The sequence below is a fragment of the Miniopterus schreibersii genome, assembly GCF_964146895.1.
Source record: "Miniopterus schreibersii genome assembly, chromosome: 9".
Lineage (NCBI taxonomy): Eukaryota > Metazoa > Chordata > Mammalia > Chiroptera > Miniopteridae > Miniopterus > Miniopterus schreibersii.
The window spans coordinates 6,626,255-6,643,758 of NC_138118.1; the positions used below are offsets into that span (position 1 = coordinate 6,626,255).

At 43.2% G+C, this 17,504-nt stretch overlaps 2 protein-coding genes across 2 annotated transcripts; both read left to right on the plus strand.

Moving 5' to 3' along the window:
- Positions 1-3,126: 3,126 nt before the first annotated feature.
- On the plus strand, positions 3,127-4,089 carry LOC308562027 (olfactory receptor 2A12-like; the record flags this gene model as incomplete). Its single annotated transcript, XM_081147713.1, has 1 exon — positions 3,127-4,089. One exon carries the CDS (start codon positions 3,127-3,129, stop codon positions 4,087-4,089), a length of 963 nt encoding a protein of 320 aa, XP_081003839.1.
- Positions 4,090-15,625: 11,536 nt separating this feature from the next.
- LOC308562197 (olfactory receptor 2A14-like) lies at positions 15,626-16,558 on the plus strand (the record flags this gene model as incomplete). Its single annotated transcript, XM_081148050.1, has 1 exon — positions 15,626-16,558. One exon carries the CDS (start codon positions 15,626-15,628, stop codon positions 16,556-16,558), a length of 933 nt encoding a protein of 310 aa, XP_081004176.1.
- Positions 16,559-17,504: the final 946 nt, after the last annotated feature.

Here is a 17,504-nt window from a genome sequence, read left to right on the forward strand (position 1 = left end):
GGGCATAAACGCCAGCTAATACTGTTCCCTCCTTTGACCCCTGAAGGTGAAGCTGGAGGTGTTGCACGGTTTCCTCTTTCATTTCTTCATGTGCTGACAAGCATCTTCTACCAGCTCCTAGAAATCTCCTCCGGCCAGGAAAGAGAAAACACGCGGCTTCTTTTCTTTGGGGCCCAGTACGGGGGTGTGAACGTGTGGCAGAAAGCAATCCTGTAGGGATTTGATAACAATTCCATGGTATTTTTCTTGTGTCAGTGAAGCTGGCAGAGGTGCCAGGTTAGCTTTTCCTGATTGGGGGTTCCAGGCTTGCTGTCCAGGGACGGTTGTCCTGATCCTGGGGAGACCCTGTGGCAGATCCTAGAATGGGATTCTGTGGCTACCACTGTCACTCATCAAAGTCCAGGGGAAAGCATTAGCTGGAGGAAATATGGCAAGACGATTCTATTACGAACACGATTTCTCTGTGTCACTTCTTTTCTGTAATCAGTGAAAACATTTGCTTTATAAAAATTTTTGAATTACATACCCTTTCTCAGGTTAAAAGTATCCCTTCCGAATTAAAGTTTGCTGAGTCTTTTTGTACTGAATAGATGCCGGGTTTTATCTTTTTGGTGGATTATACCTTTATCATGCCTATAAATGCTTTGAAATGATATCTGTATTGCTACTACCAGTTCCTCTAGTTTGGATCCCGGAAGGTTTGCTTTTACCTTTCGTATTTAGAATGACAGCCTACCTGAAATGTATTTTGGGCATCCGTTGTGGCAGGGGCCAGGTTTCAGTCTTCTTCCATGGACAGCCACCTGACCCAGGGTAACTTATTGAAAACACCAGCATCACCTTTTTCTTAGGTCAACTGTGTGTGTCTCTAGATTTCCGAGTTAACCAGGCTGTTTCTTTGGTTTATTTATCTTTTCCCCAATACCACATTGATTTAATTCCTGTGGCTTTATAATAAATGTCAATAGCCAATAGGGTAAATCCTTTTACCTCTTCTTAAGATTTCCTTGGCCATCCTCGATTGTTTGTATTTTCATATGTGACATTTAGAATAAGACAATTTACTTCCACACATAAAAACATCTGACTTGAATTTCATGTAAAGGATAGGTCAATTTGGAGAGATATGGACTCTGAAAATTTTCCAGCCCTTGAACATAGATATTTTTCGTTTTCACATCGACCTTGAATTCACAGTTTTTATAAATTCACTCATCAGTTTCAATAGTTCACCTATAGGTGCTTCTGCTATATACACAGTTGTGTATTGTGACTAAAGACATTTTATATTCTCCATTTCAGTTCTTAGGCCTGACTTCTTCTTTCTGCCTTATTGCTGGCTAGCTATCGAGTTGACATTAAACAGAAGTTGTGTTAGGAGAGCACATTGAGTTTATTTGCTAACTCAGAGGAAAAGCTTTTAAGATTTCACCATTAAATATACTGTTTCTGTAGGTTTGGGAGATACTCTTTCTCAGATTAAAAGCTTCCCTTTCTAATTAAAGTTTGCTGAGTCTTTTGGTACCAAATAGATCCTGAATTTTATCTTTTTTGTGGATTATGCCTTTCATTATTATTGTATAGTAGCTGAACGATATCAATATTGCTATGACCAGTTTTTCTATGGTTAGAACATGTTTTATTTTTTAAATTTCATCTTTAACCTTTGTGTGTGTATGTGTGTGTGTGTGTGTGTGTGAGAGAGAGAGAGACAGAGACAGAGACAGAGAGACAGAGCGACAGAGAATTTATGTTTAGGTAATTCAGGTGTCCTTGTAAAGATTTTGTAACTTGATTTTTTTCTTCTACTGTGATTATCTCTTTCTTTTAGTGTCTTACAGTAACACGTAATGTGCATAGACATGTTAATACCAGCTTATTTTGTGTTTTTTGTGTATCAAAAAATTTTATTGGCTTTATTTCTTATTTTTTGCCTTCTGCCTGCTGTTGGCTTAATCATACTGTTAGCTTCTCATATTTGTCATGTTATTTTGAAAACTATACATTCTACGTCTGTTTTTATTGATTTTAGAAGAAGGGAGAGAGAGAGAGAGAGAAAGAGAGAGATTGAGAGAGAGAAACTTTGATAAGTTGCCTCCCACATGCACCCCAACCGGGGATCAAGCCGGCAACCTGGGCACATGCCCTGACGGGGAACTTAACCAGGGACCTTTGGCGACGCCCAACCAACTGAACCACATGGCAGGGCAAGAGTGCTAAGATTCTTGATGAGAATTAAAACCCTGAATGACTTTACATTTGTTAGAATAATTACTTACACTGGAATTGTTATCAAATCCCTACAGGATTGCTTCCTGCCATGCGTTAGCACCTCTGTACTGGGCAGCAAAGAAGCCCCTGTGTTCTCACCTTCCTGGCTGGAGGAGATTTCTAGGAGCTGGCTTCAGCCCACATGCTTAACTTCAAGGAACCATATTGATGCCCCACCTCCCCAAACCGGCCTCGACTCCATCCAAACTGAGTTCCAGGTATGACTCTCTGCTTTCCTACTGGGAGCATGTTGTTGTGTTTCTGATTTATTTCTGGTGTGTGGAAGAATGGTCTCATTTTACAGTCTGGCTAATATTCGGGCGTTTGCAGTGCATATTTGGATCTGTCATTTTCATGTGCTTCAAGTAGGAGAACCAAAGAACTCATCTTGAGCATAACTCCTTACTTAAAATTAAATATGTAACCAATAGAGTGTGATGATAAAATTAAGTGTCACGAAGCTTCAATTTCTGGGAGAAAACAGAGATTAGTAGAAGTCGTGGTAAATGAAAGACATGTTCTGTCTCTTCATTAGCTTCAGCTGATTATTGCTTACAATACATTTCAAGGAGCATCAGATCTTTTATTTTTTTAAAGGAAGCCAGAGACCCCAATTTTTATGTGAAATCTCCCAATTTTTCATATTAGTCAACAAAGTTTTAAAATATCCCTAAAAGACACATCAGCAGACCAGCATCACAGGGCTAAGGGCTGAATCGAATCCATGAATTATGGGTTTGTGGTTTTTGGCATAAATTCGCACTTTGTGTGAGCATATCGTTTATTTCCTTTTCTGCCTCTCAGCTCTGAAGTTTCTGTCCTAAGCACAGCATCGTGTTTACCTGTCAAAAGGACATGGGGAGCAATCAGACATGGATCACAGACGTTATCCTGCTGGGTTTCCAGGTGGACCCAAGACTTGAAGTTCTCCTCTTTGGGTTCTTCTCACTGTTCTACAGCCTCACCCCGCTGGGCAACGGGGTCATCCTGGGGCTCATCTGCCTGGACTCCCGGCTGCACACCCCCATGTACTTCTTCCTTTCCAGCCTGGCCATCATTGACATGTCTTACGCTTCAAACACTGTTCCCAAGACCCTGGCAAATCTTGTGACCCAGAAGAAAACCATCTCTTTTGCTCCATGCATTCTTCAGACTTTCCTGTATTTGGCATTTGGCATCGTAGAGTGCCTGATTTTGGTGGTGATGTCCTATGATCGGTACGTGGCCATCTGCCACCCCCTCCATTACTCTGTCATCATGAGCTGGAGAGTGTGCACGGCCCTCGCCGCCACTTCTTGGGTGTTCAGCTTCCTCTTGGCTCTGGTCCACGTGGTTCTCATCCTGAGGCTGCCCTTCTGTGGGCCTCATGAAATCAACCACTTCTTCTGTGAGATCCTGTCTGTCCTCAGGCTGGCCTGCGCCGACACTAGGCTCAACCAGCTGGTCATCTTTGTGGCCTGTGTGTTTATCTTAGTGGGGCCCCTCAGCTTGGTGCTGGTGTCCTACACACGCATCCTCTTTGCCATCCTGAGGATCCAGTCTGGGGAGGGCCGCAGAAAGGCCTTCTCCACCTGCTCGTCCCACCTCTGCGTGGTCGGGCTCTTCTTTGGCAGCGCCATCGTCATGTACATGGCCCCCAAATCCCGCCACCCTGAGGAGCAGCAGAAGATCCTTTCCCTGTTTTACAGCCTTTTCAACCCCATGCTGAACCCGTTGATCTACAGCCTGAGGAACTCAGAGGTGAAGGGTGCCCTGAGGAGGTTTCTGGGGACAAAGAGATCACTGGGAGGGATGGTTTGGAGTATTCTGAGTGTGTGAGCTCATCCTCATGATTCTGGGACCTTCAATGCCCTTTTGAGTCCTTTAATGTAACCAACGTAGGACTCTTTCTCTTTGGATTTCTTACGAAATGAGAAAATAAATACTCTTACTGTTTAAGCCATTGAAACTAAACCTGAGATAAAGTGTGAAACAGAAAATCACCGTCTAGGCCCGGCCGGGTGTGGCTCAGTGGTTGAGCATCTACCTAGGACCCAGGAGATCGCGGTTCGATTCCTGGTTGGGGCACATGCCCGGGTTGCGGGCTCGCAGCGGATCAATGACAACTCTCTAATCATTGATGTTTCATCTCTCTCTCTCCCTCTCCCTTCCTCTCTCTGAAATCAATAAAGATTCATTTAAAAAGAAAAAAAAAGGAAATCACCGTCTAATCCTACTCATGAAATAAATGCAAATATCTTAAAAGAAAATATTAGTAAAACAAGTCCATAAAAGAAAATAATTTTATATTTTGATAAAATTTTTATGCTCCTCATGCAAGAATTGTCTGAAATAAAAACAATGAAAATAATTTGTCACATTTGACAAAATTTAGCATCAGTTCATGATCAAACTCTTTACATGTTAGTCTAGCAATAAGCATTTCTAAAGAGGATCTACCAAGAAAAAACAAAAACAAAAACAGAAAACCCACACAGCAGACCTCATACTTAATGGCGAGATGCTAGTATCCTTCCCTATAAGATAAAGAGCGAGATAAAGATATTCACCGTCTCCTTGTTTTCAACTTTAACTAGAGACCCTAACTGGTGCAGTTAGACAAGTAGAAGAAACACAGGTACTCGAATGTGCACACACACATTGGAGCGGGAATAACACTTTGTAGTTATATGCAAATGACATGATTATGTATGTTGTAAATCCAAAGGCATCTTTGGATATATTATTGTAATTATAAGAAAGTCTAACAAGGTAGCTTAGTACAAAATCAATATGAACATTGATTATATTTTTATATAGCAATAACAAATGATTCAATATGGGATTTTACAGAACCAGCCATAAACAGCAGGACTTAATTTTTCAATGCTTATGAGTAAATGTAACAAAGGATGTACAAAACACTGTAAAGAGATAATTAGAAAAATGTATTGAGGCACTATGGTAACTTGGTTCGCAGATATTCAATGGGGGATACGCTAGATTCTTGGATTGGGAAACACAATATTACAAAGATTCAGTCTCCTTCAAATTGATGAATATGTTTAATGTAATTTAATCAATTTCCTACAATATCCCAGCAGAATGTGTGGGTATCTTCAGAACTTCGACACACTGATTCTAAAATGCAAAGAGCCAAGAACAGCCCAGAAACTATTAAAAAAGATAAAATACAAGGTGGGAGGACTTGAGTCCCCAGAGAACAAAATATACCACAAAGTGCCAATAAAGAAAACAGTGTGGCACACACTTACCAAAAAACTGAGCAGAATACAAAGCATAGAAGCAGATTCATGCCTTTCTGACCACTTGCTGGATGAGAGGTGTGGCAGGGCAGGTCCCTGGGAGAAGGAAGGGCTTTGCAGGAATGGTGCTGGCACACTGAGTAGCCGCATGGATACTCATGCATGTAGAAAACACAATTCCTAGTGTTTTCAAGACCCAAGTGTCCGAGGAAAAGCTATAAAGCTTTTAGAAGATAGGAAGGGGAAGGATTTTTAAAATAATACACAAAATTATTAGTCACAAAAGAAAACACTGATGAATTTGACTAAATTGAAATTAACAGTGTGTATTATTTAATAAAAGGCATAAAAAGAGTGAAAAGACAAGACAGAATCCTACCAGACCTTCTAATTTATTAGGTCTCAAATATGACCTCCTCAAAGACCAGCATATTTCAGAGTCCCACTTGTCACGACTAGGTGACTTCCTAACGTATCACTCCAGTTTATCTTTTTACCCAAATCACTTTACAAAATAAACACACTTAAGAATGAAAGCAGAATAGAAACTGTTTTTTCTAACCGTATGATGGATGAGCCATTTTCAAATGTTCGTGGGAAAGCGTTCTGACGTAACTATTTAAAATTGATTTTAAAAAGCACAGAGAAATTCTTTTGTCCATCTTTTCTGTTATCAGAAAGAATGTCTTTTTAAAAAATATTTTTTTATTGATTTCAGAGAGAGGAAGGGAGAGGGAGAGAGAGAAACATCAATGATGAGAGTCATTGATTGGCTGCCTCCTGCACGCCCCCTGCTGGGGATCAAGCCCGAAACCTGAGCATGTGCCCTGACTGGGAATTTAACAGTGATCTCCTAGATCCTAGGTCAATGTTCAATCGCTGAGCCATGCCTGGCTGGGCTAAGTTTTTTAGTTATATAGTAGATACTTTTCTTGCTGCTCCATTAGAAATAAATATACTTAAAAATAGCATGCGGAGTATGAACCAATTTATATAAAAATATCTATCATCTGTTTATACTTTTCTCATTATATTTCTCTAAGTGCACAGAGATATTTGGGATTCCACTAATCAAATGTGTGGGTCATATGCTTGTATTTTCCTGAATTGCTTAACTCATTTTCATATTGGGAAAATATTCCTTTGGCACGAAAAGTAAGTATCAGAATACTTTCCTAAAACATCATGCAATTACATTTTTTGTTAAATCATTCATCATGTTAGCCTTGAATCTATGTATATATTCATCCAGAAATCTCTGGGATATTGAGCCATTAATCATAATATGGTTACTGCAGGGTTCTGAGATAGGCAGTGACTACAAGTTTGACAAGGAAACTCTTTAGTAGGCCAGTGTTTGCTCTCACCTGGCTTTCTAAGCTGGAAGAGTGTATCGATGGAATGCTTATAGCTGCAAGTAATAAAGGTGATGTTAACTAATTGCCCTGCTTTTTCTGGGGTTGGATTCTTTGTGCCTATTGCTAAAGCTTTCTGTACCTTTAATTCTTCTTGGTCATCTCAGATAATTTATCCATTTCTCAGGAGATTTCTGTTTGCCTCCTATCTGGACTGGTTGCTGCCTGGCAATTTCATCTGCCTTTATCCTGTGTTGGACTCCTTAGTTCATTAATGTCATGTTTTCTTCTTTCTTGATTTACTCCCTTGTTTTGGTGGAGCACGTCCTACAGTAGCTTCATACAGTTAGAAGGGTGTACCGTGGCAAGTTATGGTGAAAACGGTCACGAGCACTTCTAATTTCTCATCATTGCTTACATTATTTTATCTTTTTCAACTATCCCATTGAAATTCTCTGTGCTGAGTGGACTTAGAGAAACTAAGAATGGACTCAAGCCCCGGGAAGGAGGAATTTCTGTCTCTGAGATAGCAAAGCCTTAAAAGGATCTTTAGGTGCAGCTGTAGGTATTGCATCTAACTGTGATCTGCAAACATTTTTATCCCTACATTTGACCTTCATTTAATAAAGGTCTGTCACTAATGACAGAGCCAAGTATGCCAATGTAATACCCATTTTTACTAAAATATAGAATAGTAATCAATACAAATATTAGTAATACAAGAAGTCTAAGACTTTTGAGAGTAAATGTTTTTGCTTTTGTGTTTCATAGAAGCAAATAGAGATGAGGAATCACGACGCCTCTTTTATCCGCTGTAGGCTGTGTTAAATGATACCATATTGTCCCCATCCAACGAAATAAAAGTGGTAATTAGGCATATCTGAATGCACATGCACCAAATTATTATCCTTAGCTCTAGCTGGGTATTGATAGGTGCCATTTATTTTTTATAATAATTTTGTTTTGCTTGTAAAATATAGGAAAGGTAAACAATATAAGAATATTAAAAGTAAAAAGAAATTATTTAAGCACAATCTTGAAGGTTGTTTTTTTTCAAATCCTGACCAGAGGATATTTTTCCCATTGCTTTTCAGAGAGAGTGGAGGGGAGAGAGAGAGAAACATCAATATGAGAGAGACACATGGAGCGGTTGCCTCCGCACTCGCCCTGACTGGGGAGGGAGCCTGCAACTGAGATACGTACCCTTGTTTGGAATCGAACCCGAGACCCTTCCGTTGGCAGGCCAATGCTCTAACCACTGAGCAAAATTGTCTAGGGCTGAAGGGTATTTTAATAAGTGCATTTAGTCTACCGGAGAGGAGAGTCCAATTTGGGTTGAGAGATCTGGAGAGGGCTCCGTGAGTGCTTGGAAGAACAGGTATTACATCTGAAGCCAAGTGGGTGATACAAGGATAAAGCTGACTTGAAACAAGGAATGAGAATTTCAGGAGTGGGGGTGTGGGGGGCAGGACTTGAGTGAATAGAGAGTGTGTGCTGGGAGCAAGGAAGTCAGAGGAGTGAGGCTCCACTGGACACAGATTATATTTAAGGAAAGAACCCCAATTTCCCTCCTCTTAAATATATCTTTTCTGCTCTCCAGTAGATTAAAATTAGACTAAAATTATTGCTCTTATTTGGAAGTGCTCCTTCCACCACAATTTAAGAACTAAGATTTTTTTTTTTTTAGAGAATTTGACTAAGACGCACTTTGGAAGTTAGAACGGGAAGGACTTTACAATCATCAAACATTATCAGAGAGAGAGATTCATTTTTCATTTTAACTGTGGGCTTTTAACCCGGGATGAAGGAATAAAATGTGACTCAGAAATCTGGAGATGTTTGAAATGGGCAAACTAAAGAAAATTAGGGGAGAGGCCTATTTGAACTGCCAGGTCAAAAATACGTGTGAGAAATGTGTAGTGACTATTGGCAGCCACATTTGCTCCACCGGGAGACAACAATTTCTCTGAGATGATGTCTTAATTAACAGGGTCCGTAGAGCCCCTGCCTCGAGAGATCAAGAAATCACAGCCTCTGCTCTACGATTAAACAGGAGGCATTGGAGAGTGGAGCAACATTAAGACTGACAATTTAAGTATCGAGAGAAATTAATTTTATGATATGACCTTGAATTTTTACTTTCTGTGCCAGGGCTTGTATACTTTAGAGACATCCTGGCCTCACCCAATCCCAAGCGCGCGCACACACACACACACACACACACACACACACCACCCCTCTTCCCCCCCCCCCAAAGAAACACACACAAATTCCTCTGGGATAATGAAAGAGCAGAATGAACGAACATGGGAAATGCATTCATCCGCTCACCCCCACAGGAGAAGAGCAAAGCCTTTCAATATCTCCAGCAAGAATGTGAGTGGATGTAATTCCACAGGGTCTGTCCCTGAATCGTTAATTTGTGTCTGTGGCGAGGGAGTTGGGTTCAAGTGGAGATAGAAAAAGCCTTCGCTTGCAAAACCAAGTCTATCATAAAGTTCCGTGATGAGAGCTGCGTATGTGGGCTCCCCCCTCCCCCGATGAGTCCCCTTTAGAGAGGAGCACCGATCCCATCCTTCTCAGTGAGGTTTCCTCTAAGTCCAAGGCCATGTCTGAAGAACAGAATACAGATTATACCGCTGTAAGTCATGAACGCTCATTGGCCTTGAAGGAGGGGTTTGCGGGTGGGGAATGGGAAAGGGGGTGTGAATGAAATCACTGGCTCTAAGTGCTGGCGATAAATGCCTTCCATGTGCTGTCCTAAGCCCATCTCCATACCTAGGGTCCTGAGGGGATCTCTAGGACCACTCATGAGGCCATGAGGCCTCTGACCCTCTAGGACCCTCCTCATTGTCCTCATGGTGTGGCCATGAGGCCTCTGACCCTCTAGGACCCTCCTCATTGTCCTCATGTGGCAGCTCTTAACTTTGCCATGACTGTGTCAGTAGAGGAGGCACCAGCTGGCCACCTGGGTAGGATGTGACCTGGCTAAAGGGCCACAAAGAACTTCAGGGGCCACCTGGCCCTGGTGCCTCTTCCTACAGTTGAAAACCCTGCATTCAGAGCTAATTGGTTTGCTTGTCCTGAGACTGATCTTCCTTCCCCACCTGTTACCTGCTTGTCCTTGCAGATTCACGGGGACAGTGTCTGGCCAGAGAGGACCCACTTCCCACTTCTCCAGGAGGGAGATGGCACCGTCTTCCAGGTAAAACCCAGCGCCCGTTGGCATAAAAATTCTCTTTTTGGTCCTTATGTTAGCGGAGGATTATTAAGCATGTAACATGTTCCCTTTTCGTTACTGGATCCAGAAGTTACTCTTAATGTTGGCTTTTAAAATCCCATAACAGTATATCTCTAAGCACTTAGTGTCTTGCGCCAGTGAATCCATCTAATTCTCTCAACTGTCTTACGAGGTCCGGTCTATTATGCACCCGGTTTTGCAGACGGAGACAGGGAGAGGTCACAAAGCTCCTATGCGCAGGCAGTTGTGCTCAGAATCCACGTTTGTGTTTTAAACTGTGGTACTTGTTAGGATCAAGCTGTGTTAGAGTAACTATTGGAGACCGTAAATAATTTCTAAGGGCAAAAATTTGACCCATCTGCACTGCCCCAAAATGCCGTTTCTGAGTGCTCCAGGGCTCCCACTCTGAGTTACCCACAGAAACTTGTTCTTTGGGTCAGTGTTAAATATCCTAAATATGGCCCCCTTTCATTTCAATAAGATTCCTCTGTCTCTCTCTGTCTCTGTCTCTGTCTCTCTCTCTCTTTTTCTCCCTCTGTCTCTCATGGGATATTTGCATAGCAGAACTGCCTGTTGAGTTTTAAACCCTGTATTTTCCTCATCAATCCAGGAGTGAAGTTACTTTAAAAGATTCCTCCACTTCTTTAAATTCCTTTTTAAACTTAATTTTAAAAATCAGCGTATAAAAACATCAATAGAAGTGGAAGTAAAATGGCATGTTTTTTTTTAAAATTTAAACTTAAAAATTAACCAAAAAAGAAAAGCAAGGATCTTTTCTCGCTTTTCTTGCTTTTTTGAAAGGAAGAAATCTGAAAGGATTTCCTATACCATGATTCTGTTGGCTCTCTAATCCCAATGATCTGGATTCTTCCTTGAATTTTTTTAAAAAAAATATTTTTATTGATTTCAGAAAGAGGAGGGGAGAGGGAGAGAGAGATAGAAATATCAGTGATGAGAGAGTCATTGATCGGCTGCCTCCTGCACGCCCCCAATAGGGGATCGAGCCCGCAACTCGGGCATGTGCCCTGACCAGGAATTGAACTGAGATCTCCTGGATCTTAGGTCGATGCTCAACCTCTGAGCCACGCCGACCGGGCTCTTCCTTGAATTTTATGGTCTCTTTAATATTATTAATAACAACTAACACTTAACTTCTAACATCTGCCAGTTTAATGGTATTTATTCTTCACATCAGCCCTCTAACTCCCAACCTGTAAATTTCATTATCTTTATGCCTCGCTCCAGCCCTTTAGACATCTGTTGCCACTATTTTACAGATGAAAGCAGTGAGGCTTAGACTAGGCCACTCGCGTCCTTGGAGTTCACCTTGCAGAGTGGAGACTGGGGTAATGGTCTGACCCGTGCTGATAACTGTGCTGCTCTAATCCGCATTCAAGGATCTCGCTTCTTTTCCATTCCTCTCATTTTCATGCAACGGAAGATCAGAGAAATGGATTGAGGCACTTTCCCCCTCGCTCTGTGCACTGTCCGTCTTTCTACAACGGGTAGCTCGAGTGGTCGCTTAAATCTTCATTTCAGATATCCGTCCCTTTATTGTATCTGCCCCAGGCTTTTTCTCAGATAAAAATACAAAACAAGAACATCTCGCTTCTTGAACTGGCAAATGCAAAACCGTGCCAGAGTTTACAAGGAAAAACATTGCCTTCCCCTTGTACTGTATTTTCTACTTTCCTTGTGCTCACAAATGAGCGCATTGGACAGCTCGTGTGTGCAGATCGCCGCCGTTACAGAGGTTTCTCCTCGGGACCTTCCTACAAAACCGTAAAAAGTGCAGGTGACATCCCGTGCTCCCCGTGGTTTGTCTGTAGCTCCCCTCCGATGAAGCGAGTGGTTTCACTAAGAATTTTATTTGCCTCCTAATCTAGTCCTGCCATTTAGAAATAGTTTTTGCCTAGGCTACTGGTTTCTTCCAGAAATATCTTACCAAAATACGTTACATGTAAAACTCTATGAGTCCAGGTTGTTTTCATTACGAACTCTGATGAGCCTACGCTAATCATTGGGGGAAAGGAAGCTAACGACTTGCGTTTCTGCCAGCTGAGGCACCCCGTGCCTGCTGTCCTAGGCCACTGGCCTGCGTGCGGTGGGGGCTTTTCCTCGGTTGCACTCCCAGGGTTCCCTCTCAGGCCCTGAGCCCAGCCTGCCGGCCCTTCCCCGTCAGGCTCTTGCCCGCACCTCGCCTCCTGCCGGTCTGCTAGGACTCGTTCAAGCACTGTCCTTGGAGAGAGATTTAGTCTGTCCAGCTTACTGTCCTTCTTAGCTCTAAAGACACCAGACAGGACTTTTTCTGAAGCCATTACCTAATTTTTTTTATGATTACTTTTGTTCCTTACTTCCCATGATGACAGAATGTGCTTATTCAGGGAGAACCTTAAAAATTTACAAAATGTCCTTGTCTGTGGAAGTCTCAGGGAGTAAGAATCCTCTGAGCCCCCGATTCAGCTTCATCCAGGGGGACCCATGGACACCATGTTGGGTATGTCCACAAAGTGCCATATTCCATTCTGTCATTACATTTCTATCGCCCAGAGAATTAGTCAGTTTCCCATTTTCTGTATCTGCTAATTGGAATTTCAATATATATCCTTTAACTGTGCTCTGGTTTCATAAATTAAAAAATAAATCAGTTTATAAGAAGTCAAAAGTATATCTGTCGGCTTCAAGTAAATCAACTCGATAATATTTGAGCTGCTTTGTGAGCTATTTTATCGACCATAATTTGCTGTTTCCTGGGAGTCCCAGTGAAGTGTTGCTGGAAGTCAGTCTAAGCCGCTTCCTTTTAAGAGAAACAGCAGATACATTAGGCGTAGACATGAGTTCACATGAGATAGAGCAAACGTCTCTCACATTTGCAACTTTATGGCACTTGGATCAACGTGTCTGCTAGTTAGCACGTTGGCCGACCACAGGAATGTAGACGGGATTTGGAGGCCAGCTTTGGGACACATTGGGAAGCGTCACCCCAGCAGTATCGAGGGAGAGAGGAGGCGTTATGAGCGTGGGATACACAATATCCGCTGTAAGCAGGCTGGGTTTAAGCGACTTTTTCTAAGGAATGGACAGAAAGTTCCTGGACTAGATGACGGGTTAACTTCCTGTCACTTCTGATTCTGCACTGACAGGTCCTGGTTTTACTTGTCTTTGTCATGCTTTCGGCTTTCAACCTGGGATCCCCAGAAATGACATTCCCAACGAGGAAACCAAAAGGGCTTGACATGTGCTCCTCTGAGCGACGAAGGTCCCTTTCTTTGATCTGGGCGACCTCAGAACTTGCTTTGCTTGGGCTCTCCTTTACACTGGGCCGGGCGCGACAGTAATTTCAACCCGACTTTAGATGCTTCTTCATCTTTAGCCAATAGGAGATTTTGATCTTGTCTATCAGTACAGTTCAGGAAAAAGTCTCTATAGAGAACGCTGAGGTTGGGTCCTCAGTTTCCCTTCTTCCGTCACCAATGAGCTGTTTCTCATGAGGCAACGACTGACTTACTCTCCCGTGTGACACGCTAAGAAAACCTGCACAGACCTGACGTGCCTGTTGCCATTGGTCAGGATGACTCAGAATGAGCAGGGGTCACGGTCTGCATCACATGGTGGGCTTTCCCCAGATGGAAGTGCGTGCAGTTATTCACAAATCACGTTCACCTGGGTTATAACGGGTAATACTGAGGACTGACGGCCGTGTGGGGAAGAGGCATAGTTCACACACGGTCGGAGGGAGAAGTTGGTGCAGATTTTCTGCAGGGAAGCTGGCCGTGGGTGTCACCAAAGCTTCTGAATGTCTGTACTTTTAGCGTCTGCAGTTTTACTTTTAGAATACATCCTATAAAAATAGTCATGGGTATAGACAAAACTTCAGGTTGAAAGAATATTAATCACAGTGCTATTAAACATAAGAGAAATAAGAATTAAAAATATCCAGCGAGAAGAAATGAAATACATTGCGATCATGGCATATTGTATTAATTGTAAATAACACCTGTAAAATATCGTTTTAACACATAAAAGTGTTCATTATATTAAGTGAAAATGGTAGATGAAGAATAGTCTGTATAGAATGATCCCAATTTTAAAATATAAATATGGGGATCTAAATTTTTTTCTAAAAGAAAACATTGGAGTTATTTTTTAAATAGTCCGTTGAGTTTGAAACTTTAGCCTAATTTAACCATAAAGATAGTTCAGGCTGTTTCCTGAAAAAATGTGAAAAGAGTGTAAAGGGTCAGCACCAGGTCGCATGGTTTTTCAGTGTGATGGTGCCGTCCAGCCCTCCTCTGACCCTTTCCCCCTCTGCTCCTGGACAGACCAGGCACTGCCCAGGGGGGGCTCGCGAGACAGAACTAACCAAATGACGCTCCTGCCGTTCCCATCCCTGCCACGCGCTCAGAATCCATCAGAACAGCTGTAGGCGGCCAGCATGGTGGCCGGTGGAGAGGAAGGTCTGCAGGGGACTCGATGGCAATGGGAGTTGCCTGATCTGGGGACATACTGTGATGACAAAGGATCCTGTCTCACCAGAAAATGAGAGGAGCTCTGATATTGGTTCTTACGTTAAGTGATAAACAGGAAAAGGGAAGCGACCGAAACAAAATACGATTACAGTGCAGCCGTCGTCGCCTTTAAATGTACCCACTGTTAATGTCGGTCAGTTTCCCCTTTCGCTGTTCACACTTGAAACAACTACAGAAATGCCATCCCGTTGACCTGGATTTAAGGTACGTACCTGTGCTCACTGCGCGTAGCCACAGCTCTTTCACTTCTGCCTGTGTTTCAGTACCACGTGAGAGTAAGGAAATAAATACTATCCAAAAGAAAACGACAGACACTGGAGATGGGAGGGAGGAACCAGAGGTGCTGCTAGGAAATATCAGGCAGCTGTTGAAAGGAGGAGATGACAAAGTTTCAAAGACACTACAAAATCGAGGAGTGGTTTAGATGCGATTTCCAATCTGAAGGAAGTGGGTAGAAAAGCGTGTGGGAAGGCGGGTGGATACGTAAGCAAGGGGAACCTAATCACTTCTTATCTTGGACCCAGGAGGTGAGCCAGCCTAGGAAATGGGGCTGCCTCCTGTGGCAGATGCTTGGTCAGGGTCATCTTTCTTCTTTCTACATCAATAACCCAGACGCACAGCGTCGAAGGGCAGCCGGGATCCCTGGAATTCTCCCAAACCACATATGTGTGTAGGTGTGTGTATCCTATTAATTAGAGTACATAATAATATATCATATTATCTTATAGTTTATTATCTGTATATAGATACATATATATTCCATTATTTCAATGATACAAGGGGAATTTTTTTTCTGATTTAGATGAGTACACCAAGTTAGGTTTTTATAAAATATCTAAAAATAGATGATAGAGAATCCATTCAAAGTAATACATTTCTAACTGCCCACACTGTAACATTTAGGACATATTTTGTGTCTCGATTGCCTCGCAGCTGTGACCTTCCTGTCCTGGTCGTGGACTTACCTGCCTCTGCCCCAGGAGCATGGGAGGCAACCAGACTTGGATCCCGGAAGTCACCCTGCTGGGGTTCCAGGTGGAGCCAGCCCTGGAGCTTTTCCTGCTTGGGCTCTTCTCGCTCTTCTATACCCTCACCCTTGTGGGGAATGGAGTCATCCTGGGCCTTGTCTGCTTTGATCGTAGGCTTCACTCCCCCATGTACTTCTTCCTCTCCCACCTGGCCATGGTCGACATGTCCTACGCTTCCAACAACGTCCCCAAGATGCTGGCAAACTTAGTGAGCCAGAGTAGAACCATCGCCTTTGTCCCTTGCCTTATGCAGACTTATTTGTATCTGGCCTTTGCTCACGCAGAGTGCCTGATTTTGGTGGTGATGTCCTATGATCGGTACGTGGCCATCTGCCACCCCCTCCATTACTCTGTCATCATGAGCTGGAGAGTGTGCACGGCCCTGGCCGCCACTTCTTGGGTGTTCAGCTTCCTCTTGGCTCTGGTCCACGCGGTTCTCATCCTGAGGCTGCCCTTCTGTGGGCCTCATGAAATCAACCACTTCTTCTGTGAGATCCTGTCTGTCCTCAGGCTGGCCTGCGCCGACACTAGGCTCAACCAGCTGGTCATCTTTGTGGCCTGTGTGTTTATCTTAGTGGGGCCCCTCAGCTTGGTGCTGGTGTCCTACACACGCATCCTCTTTGCCATCCTGAGGATCCAGTCTGGGGAGGGCCGCAGAAAGGCCTTCTCCACCTGCTCGTCCCACCTCTGCGTGGTCGGGCTCTTCTTTGGCAGCGCCATCGTCATGTACATGGCCCCCAAATCCCGCCACCCTGAGGAGCAGCAGAAGATCCTTTCCCTGTTTTATAGCCTTTTCAACCCCATGCTGAACCCGTTGATCTACAGCCTGAGGAACTCAGAGGTCATGGGTGCCCTGAGGAGAGCAGTGTGCAAGGAGAGGCCAACTTGAGCAACATTAGAGAGCAACGTGGGGGCGAGGGCCTTTGCTCCCCTTGAAATATGGTAGGTAGAATTTTCTGCTTTGTGCTATAACAAATGCCGCATTAAATAGACTATTATAGGCCTCACTCAATAACCTGAAACCATATAGACTTTTGAAAATAAAATAGATGAATATCTCCAAGATCTTGGGTAGGCAAAGATCCTCAGAGATGATCCAAAACACAAGACATAAAATCTGAAAACTTGATATTGGACCTTTTCAAAATTAATCATTCTGCTCATCAAAGTCACTATTAAGAAAAAAGAAACGCAAGTCACAGACCATGTGTAGTGCATAAATTTTAAATGTGATGGTCAGTGAAGTGAGGCCACAAGAGGAGACAATGGAGAGACTTAAGGAAAAACAAAGTTTGTCACACTCACAGGGCCTAGAGACGGCGTGGAGCACCGTGCAGGGCCCCATGGGGCAGACACCAGGAGCTGGGGGGAGATTCAGACCACACCGGTGAACATGCAATGCAGGGTGTGTATACAAACAGGTTGGGGTTCTTATGATAAGTCTTGGCCGTGTAACGAAATGGGCCGTGGAGACTTAGCGCTGGGGAATTCCACACTCAGAACCACCCTGCCACTCGGAGCCCGAGTGATCTTACACTAACAACCTCATGTTAAATCTATCTGGCCTCTCTTCTCCCTTGGAATATAAAGTGCTGTATAATTGTGTGGGCTGCTGTTTCCCTCTGCTTTTCTTGGTTCTTCTCAGTCAGCTTGAAAACCCACGTGCCCATTTCTGACCGTCAGGCACGTGCATTTCCTCTCTTTCCTCCAATTCCCTGGTATTAAAATATTCTCCTGACAAACTGCTCTGCGATTTGATTGGAAATATCTTTTGACCACTTCTTACAAAAAGATTTGGACATTTCTGGCTTCCATCTGTCTGACTCAAAACATCT